This window comes from Schistocerca cancellata, chromosome 1 (assembly GCF_023864275.1).
Source record: "Schistocerca cancellata isolate TAMUIC-IGC-003103 chromosome 1, iqSchCanc2.1, whole genome shotgun sequence".
NCBI classification, from domain to species: domain Eukaryota; kingdom Metazoa; phylum Arthropoda; class Insecta; order Orthoptera; family Acrididae; genus Schistocerca; species Schistocerca cancellata.
Window position 1 is genome coordinate 521,486,751 of NC_064626.1, and position 23,096 is coordinate 521,509,846.

The 23,096-nt window shown below is 40.1% G+C and overlaps 1 protein-coding gene across 3 annotated transcripts in view; it reads left to right on the forward strand.

Annotated features, from left to right (window-relative positions):
* Nucleotides 1-22,860, forward strand: part of LOC126179085 (MOG interacting and ectopic P-granules protein 1) — a 108,130-nt gene extending 85,270 nt beyond the window's left edge. For all 3 annotated transcript variants that reach the window (XM_049924581.1, XM_049924584.1, XM_049924583.1), the window contains 4 exons: nucleotides 2,599-2,766; nucleotides 12,730-12,927; nucleotides 13,015-13,242; nucleotides 20,498-22,860. In XM_049924581.1, the coding sequence (XP_049780538.1) occupies nucleotides 2,599-2,766; nucleotides 12,730-12,927; nucleotides 13,015-13,242; nucleotides 20,498-21,370 (1,467 nt within the window). In that variant the 3' untranslated portion in view covers nucleotides 21,371-22,860. The remainder of the gene's footprint in view (nucleotides 1-2,598; nucleotides 2,767-12,729; nucleotides 12,928-13,014; nucleotides 13,243-20,497) is intronic.
* Nucleotides 22,861-23,096: the final 236 nt, after the last annotated feature.

Genomic DNA, 23,096 nt, shown 5'->3' on the forward strand with positions numbered 1-23,096 from the left:
AAAAAATTAAAATATTTAAAAATCGTCAAGCAACCAACTTCATATGGATTGACTCCTTTCCTGCTCCCTATTGAACAACCTTTCAGGAATTTCCTTCCCAAATGAAAATTCACTCTGAATATGGCTCGACGAGTTCTTCGTCTCAAAACCACGTGATTTCTACAGTCACAGAATCAAAAAAATTGTCCCAGTATTGGCATACTATTGTAAATAGTGAAGGTGAATATATTATTGATAACTGAAGTCACTGTTACGTGTACCAGTTGTGCAGTAAAACTCTACAAATTTATGCAGCAACCTAATACATGAAAAAGAGCTAAAGTTGAAAATGTACAGTCGTACATCAAATAAAGAGAATAGCAGCTGAAAGCATCACAAAATCATTCAAAAAATTCCACGGTGCTGGTGTACTATTATAATCATTCTGCCTGTGAGTAGTGTTGCATGTTTATTGTTTACTACTGTTAGCTCACTCATAATGTACATGCTACAGTTGAGGACCAATATTTGATTCCTTTTACTGCACAACTTTTGCTGTCATTTTACATTATGCGTCACACACTCTTGACTGTTACTCCATTGTATCGTGTGCATGTATCACATGTAAGCATGCCGTTTAACAAGTCTATATGGCTTTGTCATTGAATGTGGTTTGCCTTATTTATCACATCTTAAGCTTACTTTGTGTAAAATAGTTTGAGTGTAGTACTTTTAATGCCTATAAAGTTTATACAGTTGCCACCATCTGTTACTCGTAGGTTATATATATGCAAACTACATATGCTGTGCGTTACTGTAGTCAATATCCTGACTATACCTCTCACATTTATTCCCTCTTCTCCTTTTCATGCATTGTATGGCTTCTTCATTTATGATGTATATAGTGTATAATATTTTATTCCCTTTCTTTTATCTTGCCTCTCTCATTTACATTCAGGCTTGTTAAATTTTTTACGTATTATTGATACAGTTTCATTTATTCATAGCTGTTACCCAATGCTGGACTCACATTTCATTAGTTTTGTTATTTTGAGTGAAGCTGAACAAGTGAGCTATTGTGCTGCAAGAACATCAGCTGCCTTGACGTATTTCCCTGTTCAGATAAGCATAGCTTGTGGTGTGCCATGCACAATAGCTATACACTATACAGCATGTACATTGTGCAACAGATTTAATAATTTTTTTATCATGGTTACAAAAAAAAGATACTCCATTCTCTGCTGTACCCTTTTAGGGGACAATTCTTTATTGGTGTTTTGTTTGTTTGTTTATTTATTTAACTTGCTAAAGTGGCTATGTTCTTCATCAGGATTCGAGCTATCGCCATACCAAATTTTGCCAAAAACAGTTGCTTTCACACTTTAGAACTATGGATTAAACACACTGAGGATTGTATAAGTCTTGTGTTCATTACCTTCAATTGTATTACATAGGAAATATCAAGCAATAAGTGTGTTCAAAAGTCAAAGAGTAAATAGTTTTCCAAAGAGTATATATTTTTCCGTAATTCATTCAACATTCTTCAGATCAATAAATATCTTGTACCACACACCTTCTAAAGTAGCCTGTGTTCTTTCTCAGTATTCAGTCTAACCCCATATCAAATTTTATCAAAAACAGTTCAGCAGTTTTGTCAGAAAAGGTAACATAGATCAAACAATGGAAAATCCAGGATGGAATGTAACAAGGTAACACAGAGTTACCTTTTGCATTTATGATGGTAGAATGGTTGTATCTTGGATATTATACGAGACTTCCCTTCTTCTATTTGCAGTTTTTTAATGAAGTTATTTTAATATCTACGCATTGTAAATGGACGGACTAACAGCCCTTTTTTGTGGAATTTTGTGGTACTGTCCGTGATTCGTATTGGTTCACGTTTGATGTATGCGCTGTCACGCCCTTCTAGCCCCTTGGTAGATCGAATTACACAGTGCCTTGATTGCCTCAGTGACGTCCTCTGCTGGGTGCTCATAGGATAAATGTTGGTTATATTTGCCTTTTATATGCCACTTTCGGCTGTTAAACGCCTGGTTTTTTCAGCTCACTACACATGAGAGTGCATGTGCTTGACTCAACATACTGACTGACCCAACCACCATGCATGTGTGATTTTTTTTTAATTGAGTGAGCCAGCTTTATGCAGACTGTCATTTTTCGTAATTCTTTGTGTGGACTTTAAACTAGCCTTTCCGTCCAGTCTGTTCTGTAGTTAGCACCTGAGGATGGATCTCTAATGCTTTGAAACCAGTTGTGCAATAGAATAATAAATTCTTAGTGCAGTTAGAGGAGCATATTCTTACTTCATGGACTGTGTGTTTGGCTTAAAAAGTAGTTGGATGCTGTAGCAATTGATTGTGTTTTTAAGATTACAATTGGTAATCTCCCAGACATGAATTTTACACTAGATAGGAGTGAAAGCATTTGATGCACATTATTTTAATACCAATTTTATTTACTAATGTTGTGCAGCACTAGCAGAGCTTGTATACACACTACATTAACCGGAACATCTGTAAACACAACATTCCTGGGACACATTAGTTTCTGCTCATTTAGTATCTGTCACAAAGAAGTAATTTTTTTTTTTTTTTGCAGATGGTTGGAAGTCCAGGCCAGATGATGCCAATGATGCCTGCTGGCATCCCATCTGTACCACGTCTTACAATAATGCCACCAAGCACTGCAAGTGCAGTGGCTTCCGTTCCAGCCCCCGTAGCTTTGGTTCCAAACATCTCTGCTCCAAGCAATTCCATTACTATACAGGTAAAGTGTCATACAATAATACAGTATTATTGGGTAAATGTTATGATGTGGACAATGTCATAATACAAAAGTCACTTGTCTGAAGGCCGACATTGCTGGCCTTCAGATCAAAGAGAATTATATATGCATCACATGTGCTTCAAATAAGACTTGCAGCTCAGTACAGAATTTGCGACATAACCTAGAGTACTTCACATTTAATAGATATAAAGGACTAACAAAGGATATGTTTATAGCTAAAGTGTGTAATTATGTAAGAGCTGGGCACATTCGGAGCAGATAGGTTCTAATTCACAGTATGGATTGTTTGAAACTCCTATGGACAACAGAAAACTCGTTTCTGTGATTAGCTAAGCAGGTCTTTTGCTGATATGTGATTGAAATGACGTAGTTTGAAAAGTGTTTAAATTTTATGGTAGCTTGTCATTACAGAATAATTGTAATTTAGGCTACTCATGAATTCTGTGAAGTCTTGCAAGGTGACTTTTGAGATAAGTACAAGTTTTGACTTCTTCCCAACCCTGGAGTGCCATCTCTGATGAGTGTGTCAGTGAAGTATTCTAACCCGTGGTTTGTTACACAAAAACTAGCAGAGCTTGTCACTATGAATAAAATAACAACTGTTACTTTACCACGATAGATTTATTGACATTAACCAGACCTCAGTTTTTAACTTCATTAAGTGATATCGTCCTCTCGACTGGTTGACCCTGACTGCTCATCCCTCCTAGTCCATGGTGTTTAACACAGTCACACCAGTCGCATACCAGCGGTAGCTTGCACTCAGCTCTCTTGTTGGTCGGCACGTGCCCCTCTATGACTCTCACCAGAGTCACCCATCAGGCCACATGTACCAGCAGTGACTCATGCAGGAGTCGTCTTATCTTGGCGTGTACCATCGGTAACTCACTCTGTTTAACATAATAAGTGTTATTTTATTTCATCTGAAAAATATAACAACAAAATTTCTGTAGTAAGAAAACACAATTCAGTGTCATAAAATTAACTAAATATAATACACACATCAAAATAAGTTTTGCATCACCTCGGTTGCAAGAGTTTCGTAAAATGTACAGAAATTTGGAATAGAGATTAACACACCATTTCCACCCTTTTTATTGCTCATGAAAACCACACATTTCATGTTGTACCACGATGCAGCGAGACCTTCAGAGGTGGTGGTCCAGATTGCTGGACGCACCGGTACCTGTAATACCCAGTAGCACTTCGTCTTTCATTGATGCATGCCTGTATTCCTCATGGCATACTATCCACAAGTTCATCAAGGCACCGTTGGTCCAGATGTCCCACTCCTCGGCAGTTCGGCGTGGATTCCTCAGTGGTTTGTGGGTCATGTTGTCCATAAACAGCCCTTTTCAGTCTATCCCAGGCATGGTCGATAGGGTTCATATCTGGAGAACATGGTGGCCACTCTAGTCGAGCGATGTTGTTATCCTGAAGGAAGTCATTCACAAAATGTGCATGGTGGGGGTGCGCATTGTCGTCAATGAAGACGAATGCCTCACCATTATGCTGAGGATATGGTTGCACTATCGGTTGGAGGATGGCATTCACATATCGTACAGCCGTTACGGTGCCTTCCATGTCCACCAGCGGTGTACACTGGCCCCACATAATGCCACCCAAAAACAGCAGGGAACCCCAACTGTGCTGCACTCGCTATATAGTGTATGTAAGGTGTTCAGCCTGACCGGGTTGTGTCCAAACACGTCTCTGACGATTTTCTGGTTGAAGGTGTATGCGACACTCATCAGTGAAGAGAACGTGATGCCAATCCTGAGCGGTCCATTCGGCATGTTGTTGGGCCCATCTCTACCGCGCTGTATGGTTGCATGGTGTCGTGGTTGCGAAGATGGACCTCACCATGGACGACAGGAGTGAAGTTGCGCATCATGCAGTCTGTTGCGCACAGTTTGAGTCGTAACACGACGTCCTTTGGCTGCACGAAAAGTGTTATTCGACATGGTGGCATCGCTGTCAGGGTTCCTCCGAGGCATAGGCAGTAGGTAGCAGTCATTCACTGCAGTAGTAGCCTTTGGGCAGCCTGAGCGAGGCGGGTCATCATCAGTTCCTGTCTCTGTGTACGAACAACATTGCTTTGGTTCACTCCGAGACACCTGGACGCTTCCCTTGTCGAAAGCCCTTCCTGGCACAACGTAAAAATGCGGACACAATTGAACAGCGGTATTGACCGTCTAGGCATAGTTGAACTATAGACAACATGAGCCGCGTACCTCCTTCCAGGTGAAATGACTGGAACTGATTGGCTGTTGGACCCCTCCGTCTAACAGACGCTGCTCGTGAATGGCTGCTTACATCCTTGGGCGGGTTTAGTGACATCGATGAACAGTCAAAGGGACTGTCTCTGTGATACAATGTCCACAGTCAATGTCTGTCTTCAGGAGTTCTGGGAACTGGGCTGATGCAAAACCGTTTTTGATGTGTGTATTATAATAGACAGAAATTTAACTGTAAAAACATAATACTTAAAAATATTACAAACTTCGTTTTTCCATGTAATGAAGGCCATTTGTCACATTCCTTGCATTTTTTCCTTGACTTTTTGCAGGCTGTCTGTATGATTCAAGAAAATGTCACTCTTTCTTAAAGTATTTCTTTCAGTATTTATTTGTTCAATGCAGTGAACTCAAAGATGATCAATAATTTTTTCTCTAACAGGGTGTATATGACCCGGGACAAATGGGAAATCCAGGAAAAACCCAGGAATTTTTTGATCCGGGAGAAAACTGGGAAAAACCTGGGAATTTTTCAGAATTGCGGGAATTTTTCATTGTTTTAGCTTTCAGTTAAATTTTTGTAATTTTGACTGCAGAATTGATTCTCTAGCAAAGAATGTTATTGTATCCTGCTGCTGGAGAATGATACTGCAGCAATCAAATACAAACGAGAGGGAAGAAAATAAAACTTCAGTGGCAAAGGAAATGTGCAATTTACAACAACAAAAAACCGTGCACACACAAGCGTCAGAAAATAGCAAAAATATGTCAAAGGCCGTAGGGCGCAGACTGTAATTCTTCGTAACAATAAACTGCTTGCTACGAGCATGACATCACAACTGTTCACATTAGGTTCGTTTGAGCAATTGCCAGCAGTCTGTTGCGCATGCGCATTTGATTCACGTATAAGCAGTACCTTCTCCCGCTACTTGAAGTTTGGCTGTTAGCTGTATCGGTAGTAGCAGCAAGCAGCCAGATGCAAATGAGAAAATTTTTTCTCGCGCACTCTAGCTGCCAGATTCACGCTTTCACAGAGTTGTCTGAGTTGTAGTGGGGACGGGGTTAACCTCCACGTGACCCGTGTTAACGTTAAGTGATTTCGCTGCTTCTCTTCGTGTACAGCTCCCATGTAAAATGAAAACAAAATGGATTTCTGTGGCCGGGAGCTAACAAAGTGAATTAAAATACATTCACATAATTACGGAGGGCAAAAATATATTATTAATTTCAGTTTTCTGATTTTATTTTATTTCCAAGTTAGTAGCAGTCGAGCATTAATTGCCTTGCAGAACAGTGAAGTTATTTTTGCAAGTTTGCTAAAGAAATTTGGCTTTATTAATCTTTCCGCCAAGGCAATCATTTTATTTGAAACGAAGTGTTTCATTCCACAGTATTGGCTAGTTCCAACTTTTCGCTGAATTTCAAGTGCACGTTATCTTCTGCCATATATGGCATTATGCCATAATACAGAACCAAAAATGAGATCGTAGAGTACTGGTACTCCAAGAAAATTTACATCCCAAAAACCACACTGAAAAGCTTAATATCAGATGGGACCTACTTCATTGTGAATCTGGAAAAAGCCAATTTGCACTTCAAGCCGAATTATGCATTTTAGTATGGTTTACAAAATTCCGATGCTCTGTGGAGTATCCTCTGATGCCCTGTTTCTTTTATGGTGTAATGTAAGCTCTCTTAGTGCTTTATACAGAAGAACATATTGGCTTCCTACACCACTGCAGTTGCACACGCACAATAGTGCCTGTATTCTGACGCTCTCTGGCAACTGGTAAATCGAACCTATTTCTAACAGTCTCCGGATAGTATTGCGAACGGTGGTTAGAAAAGCGTTACTTTCAAAGTAAATTTCTTTTTATGCAAGATGAATTATGTTACGTGTGAGAAAGTGGGATGGATATCTAAATCACAGAGCGTTTGAAACTGAACAGTTTGAGGACCAGCCACTTACACGAATTTCGAGCCGAGACATTAATGGCATAATTTTAAATTTACTGACACATTTGTGTGATGTGTCTTAAAGTATAACACGCGCAAAAAAAAGATCAATATTAAATGTGAAAGCTTAGCTTTTCTTGTAGATATACGGTACTGTGTACATTAATGTAAACCGTTAGCGCGAACTGATCTTGCTGTTGGCCGACTATAACACGTGTCCTATGCTCTGAATAGCTGCTGTCATCAGCTGGCGAGATCTCTTGGCTTGAGATATGACTCGCTTACAAAAGGACATCGCAACCTCGGTTTCAATGCTCCGGAAACTAACGTGCTGTGTTTGGTGCAGTTTGAATTTAGACTTTCGTAATACGAAAATATGCAGTGTATATGTTGCTGCAAATCGAAGGTCTTTCCAAAACTTCTCTCCTTTGTTTTTATTAAAAGTCTCTCCAAAACTTCTTTGCCCTGTCTCTTCTTTTTTTCCGGGAAGTTCTATGCAATTGTATAAAACGTTAACCATTCAAAGGATTGATAAGTTTTACAGTTCCGAGGGAAAATCTACGTAAAACCTGCTGTCACTTAGCACAGAAAAAGTGTATTTTCGCCCAGGAAGAAGCATATTTTTTAAACGGGATATCCGGGAGAAATCCGGGAATTTTTTTCCCTTGTCCCCGTATACACCCTGTCTAAATTTTAATGTAGTTTTGTTTGTTACACAGTCTTTGATTTATACAGGGTGTTCCAAAAATTGACAGCAAAACTTTAGGAATGGATTTCTCATCTAACAAGAAGGAAAAAAGCTAGAGTGTTCATACCTCTTAATGTGTGTATTTTAGAGTGCATGTCTACTGAACATTTTTTTCTTATTTTGTTTCATACTACCTCCTCCAAAAATATGGAAAGCAAAGAGTTTGCAGTAGAAGGGAATTTTTTTCACAGTATTGAAGATTAAGTGCTCATAGCTCTTAAGTATGCATTTTAGAGTCCACTTTAACTAGATGTTTTTTCATCTTGTTAGATGAGGATTCCGTTCCTGACATTTTGCTGTTGATTTTTGGAACATCATGTATACCGTGCATTTATTAATCAATTCCCATGCATAAATTGTGTAACAGTTTTTCTATACCATTTAATTGCTGCAGTAACACTTAGTTTGTCAGATTAACTGACACTCTTTTGTATGTGTTAATATTACAGTAATAATCATCATCATCATTGTGCTTCAGTTTACCTATCCCTTGGCCAATTGTACTAATGTGATTCTCACATGTAGTTAACCTACACACTAGTCTTTTGTCAGTCCATTTAAAAATTCAGCTTTCATACATCATTATTTCACTCTGTACTTTGTTTGCCTGTGTTAGTAGAAATCTTTTGTTTATTTTCACAGCACCACAAATAAATTAACAAAAAGCTTCAGTCAAAGGGACACTCATGTAATAGCTGCTTATAAATAATTTACAGCCCTTGAATACTAATCCATTTACAACATCATTTTAATGTTGTTTTCTCAATTGTTGCATTTCCTTTGGTGTATGTGTCAATAAGTGTAACCTTCAAGAAGACACAGTTTATATACTTCTGACCATACTTAACGGTGCTCGCCTGGATTATTGGCAAAAACCAAGTCAGCTTCTCCTTGAAACTATACTTTTGCCAATAGGTGTTTTTGCAAGATTTAACGGCATTTTTGAAAGTATCAGCAATTGCTTGTACAATATTCCAAGTTTTGTTCAATTGATCTTCAGATTTAGCTAATTTATTGTCCAAAACCCGTATAAATTTCCATATGGATATTTTTCAATTGTGTGCTGTGGCATTTTTTATGCGTGTGTACGTATAGATGTCCTTTTTAGACCAATATAATGTGTTTTCTGGTGTGGCATTATACCCATAATAAGCAGTATGCCAACAAAAGTATTCATTTTGCCTCTCACCACAGGCTGCTAGGCATGTTGGCATCTTCTGCTGCTAGATAAACAATTTAAGCATTGCCCTGCATATTTGTTTCATCAGGTATCATTCAAAATATATGATAAGTGAAGAACAATTTGTATAAAGGAACATTTACTGCGGTCAACATTTTCAACTAACAATTCTTCGTATAAGAATGAATCGGACTTGGAATCCTCCTCAGTGGTAGATTGTTCACTTCATTAACTAATTATTCATCTTCATTTCACACATGAACAAAATCCTTGCCTCAAGAGATTAGAGTATTCTTGGTGTTCTACTTTTTTTTCTTCTTGTAATTACAGATTCATAATATGAATCATTTACACAAACGAACAAAAGAAACTGGTACACTTGCCTAATATTGTGTAGGGCCTCCACGAGCATGCAGAAGTGCCGCAACACGATGTGGCATTGACTCGACTAATGTCTGAAGTAGTGCTGGAGGGAATTAGACACAATGAGTCCTGCAGGGCTGTCCATAAATCCGTAAGAGTAAAAGGGGGTGGAGATGTCTTCTGAACAGCACTTTGCAAGGCATCCCAGGTATGCTCAATAATGATTATGTCTGAGGAGTTGGGTGGGCAAGGGAAGTGTTTAAACTCAGAAGAGTGTTCCTGGAGCCACTCTGTAGCAATTCTGGATGTGTGTGGTGTCACATTGTCCTGCTGTAATTGCTCAAGTCCATCAGAATGCAGTAGGGACATGAATGGATGCAGGTGACCAGACAGGATGCTTTTGTACGTGTCACTTGTCAGAGGCATATCTACATGTATCAGGGGTCCCACATGACTCCAACTGCACATGCCCCGCACAATTACAGAGCATCCACCAGCTTTAACAGATCTGTGCAGACTTGCAAGGTCCAGGGGTTCATGAGGTTGTCTCCATACCCATACACGTACATCCGCTCGATACAATTTGAAAAGAGACTCTTCCAAGCAGACATGTTTCCAGTCATCAACAAGCCATTATTGTTGTTCACAGGCTCAGGCGAGGTGTAAAGCTTTGTGTCATGCAGAGTCATCAAGGGTATACGAGTGAGCCTTCAGCTTTGAAAGCCCATTTCAGTGATGTTTCGTTGAACGGTTCTCATGCTGACACTTCTTGATAGCCCAGCATTGAAATCTGGAGCAGTTTGTGGAAGGATTATATTTCACTCATGTTGAATGATTCTCTTCAATTGTCGTTGGTCCTGTTCCTGCAGTACCTTTTTCTGGCCACAGCGAGGCCGGAGATCTGATGTTTTACTGGATTCCTGATATTCACGATACACTCGTGAAATGGTTTTATTTGGAGATCCCCACTTCATCGCTACCTCGGAGATGATGTGTCCCATCACTTGTGCGTCGACTATAACACCACATTCACATTCATTAAATCTTGAGAACCTGCCATTGTAGGAACAGTAACCGATCTAACAACTGTGCCACTAACTTGTTGGCATTTATAGGCGTTGCCGACTGCAGCGCCCTATTCTGCCTGTTTACATATCTGTATTTGAACACACATGGCTACACCAGTTTCTTTGACGCTAAATTGTATTTCCACATCCATATTATCTCTTATTGATGTGGGCAAAAATTAAAAGAAGGAAAATTCCAACCACGTCTCTAGTTACGCGTACTGTAAAAATGTGTGGTCAGGGTGAACAAGCAGCATGAGTATTCCATAGCTTCCAACATGTGATGGTCCAGTATGAATCATAATAAGTATAATTAAATAAGTTACTGCAACACATTAAATGCAGTTAGTTTTGATGTCCCATCAAAATGTCTGTTCACGATCAATATCTCTGGCAACTCTTTACAATGATCGTTCTAAACAACAGTACACTCACGCAATTGAGTACAGGCCTTATTCTGGACTGTTTATTTTGAAGATGGAGTAAGTCCATAAACAAATGAGGTCACTTAATCTGTGATTAAATTAGATTAAACTTTTTCTGTCAGATGATATCTCGTGTGGGTTTTTTGTTTTTTAAATTATTATTATTATTATTAAAGAGGTGGACTTAAACAACTTTGAAAATAGTTATCAGTACAAGCATGAACATGTTGATAAAGTCCAGAGGCAGCAACACATTTAATCTGTATTTTACTAGTCTCATGCTAGCCTTAATCTAAAGATTTGATCCTATTAAGTACTCTGTTGTCTTGTACTATACCATTTTATTGCTGCCATCAACAGACTCCCACTCCTTTCCCACAATAAATAAAAAAAAATTAAAGCAGTGAGCTCACTGAGGGAGGGCAGGTGCCAGTGTATTGAGTTTCATTTACATTTGTTACGTTTCAGTTATTGGTATGTTTGCAGTTGAAGCTCTGGTTCCAGAACAACCTTATTGATCATAATCTTTAATCATGATGTGAGGTATTTGCCACTCTATATGGATAAACCATGATCCGTAATATAAGGCAATTACATTTAAGGTTATGCAATCCTTTTTGTAAAAATAGAAAATTGCACTTACCAGTTAACGATGCTAGTGCCTGTCGATGTAGTACCTTGGCTAGCTACATGCTGTTGCCAGTGTTTCTGGAGGTCTTGGAAGCAAACAGGGAAATTTTCAACTGCAGTGCTTGTAAGCTCATTTGCCACAGCTCGTTGGATGTCCACAATTTTCTCGCAGAAACAAGATAAAATCGCAAGGCGAGAGGTCAGGTGTATATGGGACTGCAATAAAACTTCTAGCTAGATTAACAGATAAAGCAGTATGGGGTCCTGCATTGTCATGCAGTGAGAACCAGTCCCAAGAGTGCCACAAGTCAGGGTGGCAACATCTATCTACATCTACATCTGCGTGAATACTCTGCAAATCACATTTAAGTGCCTGGTAGAGGGTTCATCGAACCACCTTCATAATTCTCTATTATTCCAATCTCGTATAGCGCGCGGGAAGAATGAACACTTATATCTTTCTGTACGAGCTCTGATTTCCCTTTATTTGATCTTGGTGATGGTTCCTCCCTATGTAAGTCCGAGTCTGCAAAATATTTTTTCATTCAGACGAGAAAGATGGTGATTGGAATTTCGTGATAAGATAGCGTCACAACGAAAAACACCTTGCTTTTAATGATGTCCATCCCAAATCCTGTGTCATTTCTGTGACACTCTCTCCCATATTTCGCGACAATATAAAATGTGCTGCCTTTCTGTGAACATACTTATCGGATATAATCGAGAGGTGAGTTTGTGAACAGAATCCTGCACCAGCAACACCTTCACAGTTATGGACATCTGTAGAGACAGTGTGGCTCAATATTTCTGCAGGGGACTTGCAATGGCTTGTTGAGTCCATGCCACATCAAGTTGCTGCACTGTGCCGGGCAAGAGGTGATCCGACACAATATCAGCAGGTATCCCGTGACTTTTGTCACCTCAGTGTAATCGTGTTAATTGTTCATTTTAATCTGATAGCAACATGTGGTGTGTTTCTGGTCAGTTGGACACGACCATCCCGGCCAGATATAATAGATCTGTAGAACTTCTTCTTCTAATATCTTTGTGTTCCAGCACGGCTGTACTATTGAACAGGAAGGTGGTAGATAGCAATACATATGGAATTGTATTTGTAAAACTGATAGTTGAGAGGATATTAATGTACTTACAAAATCTTTTCTGCTCTGTTAGGTAGTTCCTCTGTCAAAAACCATACTTTTTGTGTACTAAATTAATTGCCATTTATTTGTAGCTACCGGTGCTTGTGTGTTGGCTCTCTTTAATTTTAGCATTTGGGAGGAGAGTCCTTTTTCCTTGGTTCTGAGTCATTTCTTTTTCCTTTCATTGATTTCAGAGTGCAAATAGCAAGAATCCAGCAGCAAAGCTCCTTCAGCAGCCCAGTATATCAATTACTCCATTACCTCGACAGACAACTGGAGTGTCCCAAGGAAATACTCAAAATTCTAAACATCCTGGTCTGCCAGGTCATCCAGGAACGCCGGGTGCGAAACCCACATTTGTAATTTGTGAAATATGTGATGGTTATATAAAGGTATGTAAACCATGAAAAAAGTTACCAGCTTTTGAGAATTTTCTCTCATTGTTGCCTTACAAATAAAATGTTACATTTCTATTTTAGGATCTGGAGCAGCTTAGGAACCATATGCAGTGGATTCACAAAGTGAAAATTCATCCGAAGATGATATATAATCGGCCACCATTGAACTGTCAAAAATGTCAATTCAGATTTTTCACAGATCAGGGCCTGGAACGTCACTTACTCGGTTCGCATGGGCTTGTTACTTCTAGTATGCAGGACGCATCAAATAAAGGAAAAGATAGTGGCCGGTGTCCAGTCTGTGGACGGGTGAGTGATGCTATCGTTTCTTATGAATATCTTATGTTAAAGTAATTAACTTCGCTGTGGTATTGACATTCGTTGATAAGTGATGTAGTTGTGTGACTTTAGCGCCATGTCACAGATTGCACGGCCCCTCCCGCTGGAGGTTCAAGTCCTCCCTCCTGTGTGTGTGTGTGTGTGTGTGTGTGTGTGTGTGTGTGTGTGTGTGTGTGTGTGTGTGTGTATTGTTCTTAGCATAAGTTAGTGTAAGTCTAGGGACTGATGACCTTAGCAGTTTGGTCCCTTAGGAATTCACGCACATTTGATCATTTTTTGAGTGATGTAGTTCAACTGTTGCCTTATGACAGATTCAGGGTGAAGGAGACATCTTGAAATAATGCAACGTTTTCATGATTGAACCTTCATATAAGGTTAAAACTGTGTCCCAGACTAGAACACAGACCGCTATACCATTTTCTGGTACTATTTTTCTTATCTGACACACCAAGCGAGGTGGCGCAGTGGTTAGACACTGGACTCGCATTCGGGAGGACGACGGTTCAATCCCGCGTCCGGCCATCCTGATTTAGGTTTTCTGTGATTTCCCTAAATCACTCCAGGCAAATGCCGGGATGGTTCCTCTGAAAGGGCACGGCCGACTTCCTTCCCCATCCTTCCCTAATCCGATGAGACCGATGACCACGCTGTCTGGTCTCCTTCCCCGCAACAACCAACCAACCATCTTATCTGACATGCCCCAAGATTTATGGGAAGTAGTCACTAATATTGTTCATTTGTTACTGTTCGACTGTTAGGTGTCCTGTTGATTCCACTTTTGTTGATGCAGTTGGCATAATATTATGCACTACTGCCAGTTAGCAGTATATAACTGTAAGACAAATAAGATTTCCCTTTGCAGCAATGAGCTTAAACTGTATCAGTTGAATGTGTCCTTTGTGTTATTGAGAACCGTAGCTTAGGGATATAGAAATTGAACCAGCTTCATTATTTCATTTTCATCTTATACTGACTTCCACACTCAACAGATATAAAAAAAATTTGATGCACTGACATTTGGAACTGCTTTCACAGTGTCCGTAATCTTACTTAGTAGCAGAAGAGAGCCATTATTATGTTAGCACCAGACTTTCATACACTCTTTGTTTGGGAAGGCATATGGTTTGTGTACTTCTGTCACTTGTTCGTTTCTTTTTATCTGTTGGCTTATAGGTATACAATCTCTTCCTCCAAAACTGGAAAGAAAGAAAAAAAATAGCTTCCCCTGTCTTTATAGTCATAGTGGTTAGGTGAGAAATTGTCTCTCTCACCTAATGGAATTGTGAGAGTTCATATGTCATTGTGGAAATTACTGTGTTTCCATTAGCATGCTTTGTGTTGTGACAGGTATCCATATAATAGTTATTTGACAATTAGATTCACCAATTGTAATTGGAGTTACAATAGACATTGATTTTCTGTTCCTTGTGTGTGTCTGATAATGTGTTGAATCTTCTTTGCCCAGCCAAATTTTTGTGTTTGATAAATTATTTCAACCAATGGTAAATTCAAGATGGAATATAACAATATTGTTGTTGTGGTCTTCAGTCCTGAGACTGGTTTGATGCAGCTCTCCATGCTACTCTATCCTGTGCAAGCTTCTTCATCTCCCAGTATCTACTGCAACCTACATCCTTCTGAATCTGCTTAGTGTATTCATCTCTTGGTCTCCCTCTACGATTTTTACCCTCCACACTGCCCTCCAATGCTAAATGTGTGATCCCTAGATGCCTCAAAACATGTCCTACCAACCGATCCCTTCTTCTAGTCAAGTTGTGCCACAAACTTCTCTTCTCCCCCATCCTATTCAATACCACCTCATTAGTTTCGTGATCTACCCACCTTATCTTCAGCATTCTTCTGTAGCACCACATTTCGAAAGCTTCTATTCTCTTCTTGTCCAAACTAGTTATCGTCCATGTTTCACTTCCATACATGGCTACACTCCATACAAATACTTTCAGAAACGACTTCCTGACACTTAAATCTATGCTCGATGTTAACAAATTCCTCTTCTCGAGAAACGCTTTCCTTGCCATTGCCAGTCTACATTTTATATCCTCTCTACTTCGACCATCATCGGTTATTTTACTCCCTAAATAGCAAAACTCCTTTACTACTTTAAGTGTCTCATTTCCTAATCTAATTCCCTCAGCATCACCCGACTTAATTTGACTACATTCCATTATCCTCGTTTTGCTTTTGTTGATGTTCATCTTATATCCTCCTTTCAAGACACTGTCCATTCCGTTCAACTGCTCTTCCAAGTACTTTGCTGTCTCTGACAGAATTACAATGTCATCGGCGAACCTCAAAGTTTTTACTTCTTCTCCATGAATTTTAATACCTACTCCGAATTTTTCTTTTGTTTCCTTTACTGCTTGCTCAATATACAGATTGAATAACATCGGGGAGAGGCTACAACCCTGTCTTACTCCTTTCCCAACCACTGCTTCCCTTTCATGCCCCTCGATTCTTATAACTGCCATCTGGTTTCTGTACAAACTGTAAATAGCCTTTCGCTCCCTGTATTTTACCCCTGCCACCTTCAGAATTTGAAAGAGAGTATTCCAGTTAACATTGTGAAAAGCTTTCTCTAAGTCTACAAATGATAGAAACGTAGGTTTGCCTTTTCTTAATCTTTCTTCTAAGATAAGTCGTAAGGTCAGTATTGCCTCACGTGTTCCAACATTTCTACGGAATCCAAACTGATCTTCCTCGAGGTCGGCTTCTACCAGTTTTTCCATTCGTCTGTAAAGAATTCGCGTTAGTATTTTGCAGCTGTGACTTATTAAACTGATAGTTCGGTAATTTTCACATCTGTCAACACCTGCTTTCTTTGGGATTGGAATTATTATATTCTTCCTGAAGTCTGAGGGTATTTCGCCTGTCTCATACATCGTGCTCACCAGATGGTAGAGTTTTGTCATGACTGGCTCTCCCGAGGCCATCAGTAGTTCAAATGGAATGTTGTCTACTCCGGGGGCCTTGTGTCGACTCAGGTCTTTCAGTGCTCTTGTCAAACTCTTCACGCAGTATCTTATCTCCCATTTCGTCTTCATCTACATCCTCTTCCATTTCCATAATATTGTCCTCAAGTACATCGCCCTTGTATAAACCCTCTATATACTCCTTCCACCTTTCTGCCTTCCCTTCTTTGCTTAGAACTGGATTGCCATCTGAGCTCTTGATATTCATACAAGTGGTTCTCTTCTCTCCAAAGGTTTCTTTAATTTTCCTGTAGGCAGTATCTATCTTACCCCTAGTGAGACAAGCCTCTACATCCTTACATTTGTCCTCTAGCCATCCCTGCTTAGCCATTTTGCACTTCCTGTCGATATAATTTTTGAGACGTTTGTATTCCTTTTTGCCTGCTTCATTTACTGCATTTTTATATTTTCTCCTTTCATCAATTAAATACAATATTTCTTCTGTTACCCAAGGATTTCTATTAGCCCTCGTCTTTTTACCTACTTGATCCTCTGCTGCCTTCACTACTTCATTCCTCAGAGCTACCCATTCTTCTTCTACTGTATTTCTTTCCCCCATTCTTGTCAATTGTTCCATTATGCTCTCCCTGAAACTCTCTACAACCTCTGGTTCTTTCAGTTTATCCAGGTCCCATCTCCTTAAATTCCCACCTTTTTGCAGTTTCTTCAGTTTCAATCTGCATTTCATAACCAATAGATTGTGGTCAGAATCCACATCTGCCCCAGGAAATGTCTTACAATTTAAAACCTGGTTCCTAAATCTCTGTCTTACCATTATATAATCTATCTGATACCTTTTAGTATCTCCGGGATTCTTCCAGGTATACAACCTTCTTTTATGATTCTTGAACCAAGTGTTGGCTATGATTAAGTTATGCTCTGTGCAAAATTCTACAAGGCGGCTTCCTCTTTCATTCCTTCCCCCCAATCCATATTCACCTACTATGTTTCCTTCTCTCCCTTTTCCTACTGACGAATTCCAGTCACCCATGACTATTAAATTTTCGTCTCCCTTCACTACCTGAATAATTTCTTTTATCTCGTCATACATTTCATCTATTTCTTCATCATCTGCAGAGGTAGTTGGCATATAAACTTGTACTACTGTAGTAGGCATGGGCTTTGTGTCTATCTTGGCCACAATAATGCGTTCACTATGCTGTTTGTAGTAGCTAACCCGCACTCCTATTTTTTTATTCATTATTAAACCTACTCCTGCATTACCCCTATTTGATTTTGTATTTATAGCCCTGTAATCACCTGACCAAAAGTCTTGTTCCTCCTGCCACCGAACTTCACTAATTCCCACTATATCTAACTTTAACCTATCCATTTCCCTTTTTAAATTTTCTAACCTACCTGCCCGATTAAGGGATCTGACATTCCACGCTCCGATCCGTAGAACGCCAGTTTTCTTTCTCCTGATAACGACGTCCTCCTGAGTAGTCCCTGCCCGGAGATCCGAATGGGGGACTATTTTACCTCCGGAATATTTTACCCAAGAGGACGCCATCATCATTTAATCATACAGTAGAGCTGCATGTCCTCGGGAAAAATTACGGCTGTAGTTTCCCCTTGCTTTCAGCCGTTCGCAGTACCAGCACAGCAAGGCCGTTTTGGTTAATGTTACAAGGCCAGATCAGTCAATCATCCAGACTGTTGCCCCTGCAACTACTGAAAAGGCTGCTGCCCCTCTTCAGGAACCACATGTTTGTCTGGCCTCTCAACAGATACCCCTCCGTTGTGGTTGCACCTACGGTACGGCCATCTGTATCGCGGAGGCACGCAAGCCTCCCCACCAACGGCAAGGTCCATGGTTCATGGGGGGATAACAATATTATGAAAAGGAAACTTGCCACTCACCATATAGCGGAGGTGCTGAATCGCCGATTGGCACAACAAAAAGGCTGTCACAAATAAGCTTCAGGTCAGCAGGGAAGGGGCTGGATGGGTGAGGACAATGGCAAACAAAGGTTGAGGCCAGAAGGATTACCTGAATGTCGGATATGTTGCAGGGAAAGTTCCCACCTGCACAATTCAGAAAAGCTGGTGTTTGTGGGAAGGATCCATATGGCACAGGCTGTGAAGCAGTCGTTGAAATGAAGGATATCATGTTGGGAAGTGTGCTCAGCAACAGGGTGGTCCACTTGTTTTTTGACTGCAGTTTGTCAGTGGCCATCCATGCAGACAGACAGCTTGTTGGTTGTCATGTCCACATAGAATGCAGCACAGTGGTTGCAGCTGAGCTTGTAGATTACATGATTGGTTTCACAGGTAGCACTGCCTTGGATGGAATAGGTGATATTTGTGACTGGACTGGAGTAGATGGTGGTGGGAGGATGCATGGGATAGGTCTTGCATCTAGGCCTGTTACAGGGATATGAGCCATGAGGTAAGGGGATGGGAGCAGGAGTTCGGTAGGGATGGATGAGTATATTGTGTGGGTTCGGTGGATGGCAGAATATCACTGTGAGAGGGGTGGGAAGGGTAGTGGGCAAGATATTTCTCATTTCAGGGCACGATAAGAGGTAGTCGTAACCCTGGCAGATAATGCAATTGTTACTAGAGCCCTGGGTGGCACTGATTTATGAAGGGGAATGCTCCTCTGTGGCTGGATAGTGAGACTTTGGGAGGTGGTAGGAAACTGGTGAGATAATGTAACGGAAGATTTGTTTTTGTACAATGTTATCCCCCTAACTTTGTACGAAAACAAATCACCCGTGCCTTATCTTTCCAGTCTCCCTCGATCTCCCAAAAGTCTCACCGTCAGACCACAATGGAACATTTCCCTCATAACTCAATACCATCCAGGACTGGAGCAACTGAATTACATTCTCCGCCAGAACTTCAACTACCTTTCATCGTACCCTGAAATGAGAAACATCTTGCCCACTATCCTTCCCACCCCTCCCACAGTGATATTCTGCCATCCACCGAACCTACATAATATACTCGTCTCTCTCTACACAACCCTGCTTCCAATCCCTTACGTCATAGCTCATATCCCTTCAATAGACCTAGATGCGAGACCTATCCCATAAATCCTCCCACCACCACCACCATCACCACCAAGTACTCCAGTCCAGTCACAAAGATCACCTATCCCATCAAAGGCAGGGCTACCTGTGAAACCAGTCATGTGAGCAACAAGCTGACTGACTGCATTGAATGGCCACCAACAAAATGTGGCCAAAAAACGAGTGGACCTACCTGTTGTGGAGAACGCTGGCAAACATGACATTTTTCATTTCAGTGACTGCTTCGCAGGCGGTGCCATATGGTTCCTTCCCACCAACACCAGTTTTCCTGAATTGTGCAGGTGGGAACTTTCCCTGCAATACATCCCATGTTCCCGTAACACTGTCCTCGCCCTTCCAGACCCTTCCCTGTTCGTATTCCGCTACTACACAGCCCTCATTCCACCATCGCATCCAGTCCTTTTACTTCTCTCCTTTAGCCGCTACCCCCTCCACCGCTCCCCTGCCCTCCGTCTAACCTCCTGACTGCACATAGCTGCCCAACCGTCCCTCCACCTCATTCCCGCGCACTCCCCCATCAGCACTTCGCGTCCCCCACCCCTACCCTACTATTCCACCACCTGTCCGCCCCAGCGTCCTCCTTATCCCCACCCAGTCACCACTCCCATCATGCACTGGTGCTGCTGCTGCTGCTGCTGCTACTGCTACTCACAGTGTGGCTTCAGTTGCCGTGTGTGTGTGTGTGTGTGTGTGTGTGTGTGTGTGTGTGTGTGTGTGTGGTCTATTCTTGGCGAAGGCCTTTCTGGCCTGAAGCTTATTTGTAACAGCCTTTTTGTTTGTTGTGCCTATCTGCAACTCAGCATCTCTGCTACATGGTCAATGGCAACTTTCCTTTTCATAATATTGTTAAATAATTTCATTATTTGCATATATTGTGCTAAATTTGAGGCATATAGTGCTTCCAGCAGTGTACGTCAGTAATAGTTATTGTGATCAAGTGACTTCTGTTGTGCATCTCTTTGCCATTAGTTCTATGTATCCATGAATTGAGGTTGTAAATTATTGGTGCGTAGTACATGCTGTTTCACATCATGCCTAATTATATACATCATGTGAAAATCTTAAGTTATGAATTTATTCTTCCCAACTCCTATTTTTAGTGTCATGTGTGTTGTGCTTTCTCTCTGTAGTTTGTATGAAATAAAATAATTTGTTTACAAGAATGCTGTATAATTACATAGGTTTCTTTCATTCCAGGTTTATCAATGGAAACTTCTTAGTCATGTTGCAAGGGATCACAATATGTCTCTAAAACCAGCACACCTGTCATACAAATGCACAGTATGCACGGCAACATTTGGAATGTATAAACAGTTCGAGAACCATGTGTATTCTGCTCACAGTGTAGTTGCAAAGAGAGGTGTCGTGGACAAGAAAACTACGCAGCCACCAAGGTTGCAGTCAGGTGACACCATACTGAAGCCATTGAAAATTAATGATGAGATAACAATAATTCCACAGCCAGCAAGACCACGCCCAGGTCCTGCAAGTAGAACAGGTGCAATACCGGCAGCAATGCAGCAAAAACAGGAAAAGGTCTATTACTGTGAACAGTGTGAGGCAACATTTGATGGTCCGTCAGGTTATATTATGTATGTGGGCCACATGAAACGCCGACACCTGCGATTGTGTAATGTGAAAGTGTGTAGGTTGGAAGACTGTCCAACTTGTAGTCAGCATGTGTCACAGGAGGTACTTGACCATATAGCAGATAATAAGAGTGGTGTTGATGTTATTGAACTCTCTGATGATGAATTATTAATAGCAGGTCAGGGTCGGAATGAAATAACTATAACTAAAGTACCCTGTGCCCCAGGACCAAAGAGATTCAAGCATAAGCTTCAGCAGAGAAGTAATGTACAAGTAATAGAACTAGAAGATAGCCCAGCAAAAAACAAAACTAATGATGACACTCCATTCCGAGAAAATGGGGAAGACTCACTGCATGCAGTAAAAGAACGGTTACGAAGAAGGAAGAGCCTAGAGATAAGTCAGGTTGATTCTGAATGCTCATCTCCCATTTCTGGTGATGATATACCTTCGAAGAGACGCAAATTAGATGATGAATAGTTACTATATCTTGCTATAAGTATGGATTGCTCTTTAGTTGTCTTGCTTAATGTCTTAGCTGTTATTTCGATGGGTAGGAAAAGTATGATACTGAGTTAAAAGTAAGTAAAAATTTCTTCATGTGGAAATTACAGTAATTCTGTATAATTTATAATAGCTCATAATGGTCTGAATCAGTGGTTAGTAAGACTGTTCTCAATTCTGAAATTGTACAGACTGATTATATATATATATTTGTGTTTGTGTGTGTGTGTGTGTGTGTGTGTGTGTGTGTGTGTTTTAAGGAAGGAGCAGACGGAAAACAATAGGTAGTATAAATACTTAACAGTGGAATTTGTGCAGTGTTGTATTTATTTCTGGACACATGTAATAAAAAGAAGCCATCATCTGTATAACAGGGCAACAAATCTGTGTAATCTAAAGAAAGACAGCCACTTTTTTAAGTTTAACCAAAGTGGATTCTATGGTTGTGTTTGTAGAAAGTGGTGAAGTTGTATGTGTAAATGTGTAAGCCGCATATTTGCTGACCATATGTGGCTTCTGTAAATCTTATAACTTTATGAACATTTAGCTGATCTGTGAAAGTGGCTGGAAATGTGTTATTAGGAAGGAAAGTATCATACTAAAATAAACAGGCAGCCAAGTAATACCCGATAAATCGACTGAACTGAGACACTCTTCAAATTTTGAATTGTATATTTGTTTTACGACTTTCAGTTGTAAGTCAATAGTAGTCGCCTTTTTGTGAGTATACTGTTTCTTATGTTAACTGTTAAATGAAACAATATTCACAATGTAATTTTCCACACAATGTTGTATTTTCATGCCACAACTATTAAAAAGTAATTTTACACGACTACACTTCAGCGAAGCTTGTAGATCTTATTTTTGTTTACATTATATCATCAACTGCAAGTGTGCTTAGGGTCAAGTATCCTGGCAAAACAGCTATTGTGTACGAAGTATGCCAAATTAGCCATGAAATTTTCAGCTTTTGATTCTGATATTTGGTGTATGTATTATGTAAACTATTGGAATTTTGTTTTGATGTGAAATAGCTACAAGCTCTTGTGTTTTTCTTATAATCAGGTACATAGAATTTTCTCTCAGGATGGTGTACAGTCTGCAAATTCTGAAATCATATTTGATTTCTAGCCTGAGAATTATGCTTAAGAAGCAACTGCTCTTTAGAATAACTGTGTACTAATCCCTTGAGTGCTTTTATAAATACTGCATATGTGAGCGAATGTAGGTTATCTATGTAAAATATTTATTAGTCTGTGCATCCTCTATTTGTGAAAACATTTTAAACAGTGAAGTGGGAGCATGACATACTGTTTCGGATAAGTGCATTCCATCAGACACAGTGTATTTGTGTGAAACTATTAAGCCAAACTTTGTTTGGGCCTTCATTAAATATTTACATATTTATTTTTTCTTTAATGTAATGTACAGTTTTTATTCTGGAACAAGGAGTATTGAAAAATGATTGCAATGTTGCTTAAGTGATACTGACTTCCTAATAGGCATAGTTCAATTTTGTTCTTGGACAGAAGATTAACAAGGTAAGTACATAATAAAATATTAGTAAAAGACACAAGAAATCCGGCAGAAGTAAAGCTGTGGCAGAAGTAAAGCTGTGAGTACCGGGCGTGAGTCGTGCTTCGGTAGCTCAGTTGGTAGAGCACTTGCCCGCGAAAGGCAAAGGTCCCGAGTTCGAGTCTCG